Source organism: Penicillium daleae (genome assembly GCF_028827525.1).
Source record: "Penicillium daleae strain IBT 16125 chromosome Unknown utg000004l_segment0_segment0, whole genome shotgun sequence".
NCBI classification, from domain to species: domain Eukaryota; kingdom Fungi; phylum Ascomycota; class Eurotiomycetes; order Eurotiales; family Aspergillaceae; genus Penicillium; species Penicillium daleae.
Window position 1 is genome coordinate 1,527,723 of NW_026623152.1, and position 7,005 is coordinate 1,534,727.

At 50.8% G+C, this 7,005-nt stretch overlaps 1 protein-coding gene across 1 annotated transcript; it reads left to right on the plus strand.

Moving 5' to 3' along the window:
• Window positions 1–4,223: 4,223 nt before the first annotated feature.
• N7458_004187 (RlpA-like double-psi beta-barrel domain-containing protein) lies at window positions 4,224–4,961 on the plus strand (the record flags this gene model as incomplete). The annotated part of the gene is made up of 1 exon (XM_056907569.1): window positions 4,224–4,961. One exon carries the CDS (start codon window positions 4,224–4,226, stop codon window positions 4,959–4,961), a length of 738 nt encoding a protein of 245 aa, XP_056768296.1.
• Between the last annotated feature and the right edge of the window lie 2,044 nt (window positions 4,962–7,005).

Below are 7,005 nucleotides of genomic sequence, written 5' to 3' on the forward strand. Positions count from 1 at the left end.
AAGTGTTGCCTGGGGGTCATATTTCGGCTCTGTTCTAAGTGGATGAATTGTGGAGAGAGTTGTTTGGACTTGTAGAGAGTAAGTGAGGTCCTTTGACTTGTCTGGTGGCTGACTTCTAGCAAGTGATTTCATGAACATTAGATCGGATATTGAAGGGAGCACTTTAGATATTAGATTAGGTAGATTTTCGGTGTACATTCTATATTTACCAAGACGCTCCAATAGTATGTAGTCTAAAGGTCAAAGCTACACTAGGCTAATTCCATCTATACTGTTTTAGATTGTTTGACAGTTTCCCTTTGCAAGAATTCTCCATAAATGGATACTAGTCGACATCTGTTGCAATAACGCCGGTTCTACCCCAACTTAGTCCTGTGACTGAAATCGGACTGCTGCAGCGTTTTACATCGACTGCACAGTACCGAAAAAACTAAGATACAGATCAGACTACAGTACTCTTAGGACAAGAAGACTTGACTCGGTAGTCAGAGTCATAGTTGGATTAGGTGCGTGTGGAGGGCGTCGCATTCTTTGACGATTAGAATAAATTCTCAGGTATAGAGATATCTTCTTGGAAACCTGTCTTGGGCAGAAGAAATAATGAACAATGGAGAATTCTTAATAGAGACCTTTGCTGATTGACTTGTGAGTTTATTATCACGACAGTCCAAGTAACTCTAGTTATTCTGTGATATACTACCATCAGTCCCGACTTCTACAGTATACCAAGTATAGAAATGATAGGAAGAAAAAGTCTAGGACACAATACAAATTCATACATAGAAGCAGACACAAATCCAGGAGAAAAAGTTCATCATAGCCGTTCAAATCTAATCTCAGAAGGTGAGTGTAGACTACTCCCACCACCCAAAAACCTACCCACCAACTCCCCCTCAACCACCACAACCACTTCCCCCCCTTCCGACAGACATTCCATCCCATTCCATCCCAATTCGCCTTACCTACCCTCCGACCATACTAACCACTCACTCCATCAACCCGACATCTCCCGCCCTCGCCTCGCAACCCACCCAGAAGTTTAAACGGAGGTCCACTTCCAAATCCGGCGATGACATATTCAACCAAACTCCCCGACGAACAAGCGAAGAAAACTCTACAGGAAAATGGAAGAATGGAAGAATGGAAGAATGGGCTCGGTTCGTGGGGTGTCTTTGACTGGATAACTTATTTGACCCTGGAATGGATGGCCCCGTACGAGGTCTTTCCAGGTTTCGGTGGTGAGGATGAGGGTGTGGTTATGTGGTTATGTGGTTATGTGGTTCCGTCAGTGCCGATGGGGGGTCTTGCTTATTCTATGACTTGCCACGCGGAGGAATTGCTTTCTTTCTTCTCTGTTTGTTCTAGGCCTTTCTTTGGGATTTCCTTTTGCGGCGGGTTGGAGTTCGGGATCTCTCTTTTTCGGAATCTCTCTTTTTGTGAGGGTGTTCTTGTGGGTGAACTTGTTCTGGGTGAGGGCTTTTTTTGCGTGGCCGTGGAGGCTGAGTCTTTGTTCTGAATTGGGTGTTTGGATGGGGAGAATTCGGGGTTGTTTTTTGGTTCTTTTTGGTACTTGATCAGAATTTGCGCAGAATTTGCGTTGTGGCGGAGGAAGAAGAAAGAAGAACGAAGACAGAGAATTGATGGGTGGATGATGTCGAGCATTGTCCTGTTCCTATACAGGGCCGTCATAGTGTAGTAAGTAGTTAGTGTGGAGCTTAGCGTGTTGAGAAGGGTCGCGGAGAAGAGGATCCTAGATGAGTGAGTGGTAGTGCACTTGAAAACGAACGGCGGGGAATGTCAGTCTGCCACGCATGCATTCCTCATCGCAAGTTCCCGAGGAATGTACAGTCAATCGCGATCCTCACATTCTGACGGGCGTTTCGCCGATGGCAAGAATGAGGGGCAACTGATCCAGACACCATCTGGTGCTGTATGCGCCAAGGCTTTCATCCTCAAGACAAAGTGCATCTGCCTGGAGTACCACATTTGCCCCCTCACGACTCCTCTTCCTAACGTTCCCCGACATCACGCACAGCGCCCGACTCTCACCACAGCCAAAGTGCTCGGTACAGCTTCCTTTTGAGTGCCGACCGTTGAACCCGTGGTTGTCCGCTCTACTTCTGGGGTAATCGTCCGGTGGGGTGGAGCGACCACGACTGGACAATGAGAAAGGCCAGAAAAGAAGGATCCCGATGGAGGCCAACCAGATATCCGAATGGATCCGTCCCAGCCTGGAGCAGTCATTGGTTGCGACAGCGTCACCCTGGATCCTCTCGGTCGAGTCTAGAATGTGTCTGCTGGAGATCGGAATGGGTTTCATCATTCATGTGTCTGCGACCGATCTGGGATGGTGACAAAGCAGTGGGAGGGGAAGCGCAAGCCCCGCGGAGGTTTGATCTGGTTGACTCTATTCTTGAGCGACTTCAAATAGTCGGGGAACGTGATAGACTGTATTTGCAGTATTGCAGGTGATACGCTGTTTGATAATACATCCTGCGCACTGCGTACTGCGTACTGCGAGGGCAAGGGCATTGACCGCGTACTCGACTTGGGCGAACGGTGCGCCGTACCACTGTACGGAGCGGACGGAGGCCCTCCGTACCTGCACTAGCCGTTTCATCAAAGTCGATCGCCACCAGTAAGCCCACGACCCGACTGGTTCTTTGTCCAGAGCCCACACAGCTCCAAAATCGACTCGGTGAAAGTGAGATTCGTCTGGGCCTCGGGTGGGCCAGAACGATGGTAAGAAAGACACCCCACATTCACGTCACTGGCAAGTCCTGCCAGTACAGTCCACTCAGTACTGTAGGGCAGCAGCTGGATACAGCGGCGATGTAATCCGCACACACACACACACACACAACTCCACCATGACCTGCCAACCTGTCGTACCCTCGCCAGGCTTATGAACAGGGCCCCCTGTGCGCCCACTGAGATGCCCGCTGCGCTGTAGAATATGAATGTGTCTCACGGGCGCCGCCAATTGTATAGACTGGCAAGGACCCGCCTAATGCACCGATGCATCCTGGGAGGACGTATCACGCAGGCCTGCTGTTTACAAGGCGACTGCATGAATTCGGACGTGGCATAGGGCATAGGGCATGATTGCAAGGCCGACGAAGCGCCGGGGCAACAAGCACAGAAAATTCAGTATACAGAGTTTTCTGAACTTCTGATCTCATATTTCCCCGGAATAGGCAAGTTCCAGAAAGTCAAGAAGTTTGGCGAGACTTTTAGATTTTTATGATTATGCGATTTGGTTTTGCCATTCGCCTTCGCGGTGGAGCGGAATAGGCTTTTTGCACGGCTGCCAGGTCCCGGGCTTCTGGGCTTGGTCGATTTTCTAGGCCCTTGCCCAATGCGCCGGGCACCAGGGGCATTGCCGCACACATGCTCCATCGCAGACGTGTCTGGCACTGTCTGGCACTCTGAATCTCTGGATGAGCGGAGTCACTCCTGGAGTGGCGTGGTGTCTCCCGAGTGGTAACTGGTCATTCTATGGGGAACCCATTGGCTGAGTCCACATCGGCTGAAGGAGCCGCCAGGCCCAAGTCTGCCTAACGCCCGCGCCGACGAGTCGCGCGGAGTGGCACGCCCCTGCGCCATCTCGCGCCGGCGCAACTTTGTTGTTCCAATCAGTGGGCCTGATGGCGGTTTCCGAGGGGTCCGGCGTTCAGGTACGAGAATCACCCAGACAGGCACCGTCGCACGGTGATTCGGAGCTGGATCGAGGGTGGTTCCTGGATGGCGATTGTAAAGTGACTGCGATATTCCATGTGCTCTGCCGATATGACATTCCGATGACCGAAGGGAAAAAAAAAGAAAATCCATAAAAAAACCCATGAAAATGTGGGCCGGTGGCTTGATCGCATTCCACGGTTCGTTTAGCAAAAAAAAACGTGGTGGGTCCCAACTCCCCGTTTTTTCAGGCACTTGGCCGGCCTCAGGCAGAAGTTCAGTCCAGGCTCTCGCGATCGGCTTATTATTTAAATCCTCCTTTCCCACCCCCCTGGTCCCTTCCCTTTCCTCTCATCTCATTCCATCCTCAAACAACGGTCATTCCTTTACCGTCTTTCTCTCTTTACACACTCGCGCTCTTTTTCGAGTGTTGCACTGTCATTCACTACTGCTGCGCAGTTTGATCAGTCCCTTTTTTTCGCTTCACGCCAAAACTTGCGACTATCAACCCACCGTCTTTTCAGACATCCAATCAATCATTCACAATGGCCCCAATCACCAAGACCCTCGCCCTCGCTGGCGCTCTCTTCGCCATCTCTGGCTTCGCTGTCCCCGTCAACAAGCGCGCTGTCGTGTGGGAGACCGTCACTGACGTCGTCTGGGAGACTATCGATGTGACCACCACCATCCACCCCGGCCAGGCCACCGTCATCCCCGTTGTGACCTCCACCACCGTCCAGACCACCCCCACGGTTCAGCCCACCCCCGCTGGTCAGGAGCTCGAGGAGCAGGCGGCCAGCACTAGCGCCGCTGGCCCGTCCACCACTGCCAGCCCCGTTGTCAACGCTGCTGTGGCCCAGTCTAGCTCGAGCACCTCTTCTAGCTCGACCATCTCTTCTAGCTCGACCAGCTCTGCTTCTCCCGCTTCCACTTCGACCACCAGCTCTGGCTACAACGGCTCCTGCGACGAGAGCTCCCCCTGCAGCGGTGACATCACCTACTACGACACTGCCACCACTGCTTCCAACCCCAGCTCTTGCGGCACCACCAACGACGGCACCACCGAGCTCGTCCTGGCCCTGCCCCACGGCATCATGGTCGATTCTGACTGCGGCAAGTCCGTCACCATCACCTACAACGGCGTCTCCAAGACCGGTACCGTCGTCGACAAGTGCATGGGCTGTGACGACACCTCCATCGACCTGTCTCGCGCTTTCTTCGAGGCCGTGGCCGGCTCTCTCGATGCTGGTCGCATCTCCGGTGTTGACTGGTACATCAACTAAATTGGCGTAAGCTGCTGCGTCGATCGCATGCGCGCGCGCGAGTTTGTTCTTGCTTTTGGACCGCCCTTCAAAAAGTGTTTCTTCCCCCCGCGGGTGGAAAGATTCATGATCTCTGGTAGATTGATCCCAAGGCGTCTTTCGTTTTCCCTAGAGTCTAGATGGCTCTCTATCTTGTTTTTTTTTCTTATCTTTCGTTCCTGGTTTTTCGATTTTCCTGATCCTTGTCAATTGCCAATTGGTGAGGGCTTGGGTGTCGTGATCGGGCCCCTTTTTTATTTTGCTATTCTTACTGTCTTTAACGAATGACCCCGTTTTTCTATGTGGCGCGCCCCTAGTGGTGTTGTGCCTTTTTATCACCTTTATCTCTTTTCATGTTGATAGAATTATGCCTTTCTCTACGGAGTCTTGTGACAATACTACCTGCGACGGAATCGTTTATCCCAACGTTAAAACATTTGTAAATTCTAGCTTTGTCAGTGTAAGATAGCTCTTAACTTGGACTCGGCCTTGGACTCGCTATTCAGGAGTGCGGTCAGCTCTGAAACTGAGTTCACTCATCTTGCATTGAGCTGTGTCTGCATATCTTCCCATTTTCGACCTAGAACCCCGAGACATGTCTAACCAGCTCCGCTCCACCGTACTGTGCGGAGTGTCGCGTACCCAGCTGCACAATAACCAATACCACCAGCCACCAAAACAAAACTCGCGTCTTCGCACTTGAATATCCCAGTTTTCAGCATACAATATCCCATGTTTCAATTTGAGTAACTCCGTACTCCGTAATGTAGCTATGTATAGCTACCGCGGTGGCTGGGTAGAGGGAGGTGGCTGTACACCACGGAGGGAACCTGGGCAGGTAGCATCCGAAGGACGGGAGCACTACCCCGTTCTGTAACTCTGAAAAGGGGGAATCCAAAACAAGACATAGCTCGATTAGAGAGCTGCTTACAGTTGCTGCCTTGGTGCGCTACGTTAATTTTCCTAAACCACAACCCTCTGCGAGCATGTGCTGGAAAGTACTACTGAGAACGGGACCGGAACATAGGTCTTTAATTGCCTTGTGAAAGGGATATGATGCTTGAGTTGGGATTGCTAAAACGGCATCCTATCCTAATCATGTACTAACTCGACACCACACACCCTTTAATTAATACCCTCCTTGATGATTGCAAGATTTCTACTACTACTACTACTACTACTACTACTACTACTACTACTACTACTACCACCACCACCTACTGTATCTCTCGTCTATCACACCGCGCATTAGATGTTCTGATACGCCCTTCGATGATCGCATGTTTCTACGACTAAGGGACTATTCCTAACGAGGAAACTGATGCCATTCGAATTTTACTGTAGAAATCGCCGAATCTTCCTCTTGTCTAGCTGAATTACCGATGTTATATGCGTCGGGATATCTGCGTATCGCCTATCAATATTCTCGGGCTTGTACCCTCGCCCCTGCTGGCTAGCTTCCTATATCTTACTTCCTACTGATTTTGCCGCTGATTTTGCCGTTGATTTGGTAGTTGATTTGGTGGCTAGTTGGTTAACAACCTCCCCAGACGGAAGTTGTATTAGTCAGCAATTTACGACCTTGACCCACCCTCATCTAGCAGGTATCTGGGCACGTCGCTCACGTTGGTGTGGGCACTGGCTGGTTGTACTAGGTCCTACCTGTACAGATGCTCACACTTACTCCCGTTAATGTCCGACGGTCCCTTGAGTCAGGTACGCAGTTCTGTGTTAAACCAGCTCTATGTCCGAGGGACATTATCAATGTCTACTTTCACCCGCCTCCAGACAGATAAGATGAGTGGGGATATATATAGATGGACCCGGCGAAACGTGAGCATCAAGCACAAGACCTGGAAAGACCCAGTACAGACTTATTGAATACGTCAAAGACTTGGACAGATATAGACCCGGGGGATATCATCCGTGGAAAATCGGGGATGACTTAGATGAGGGCCGCTATCGACTGATTGACAACCTTGGGTACGGAGGGTACTCGACTATATGGCTGGCCCGTGACCTACAG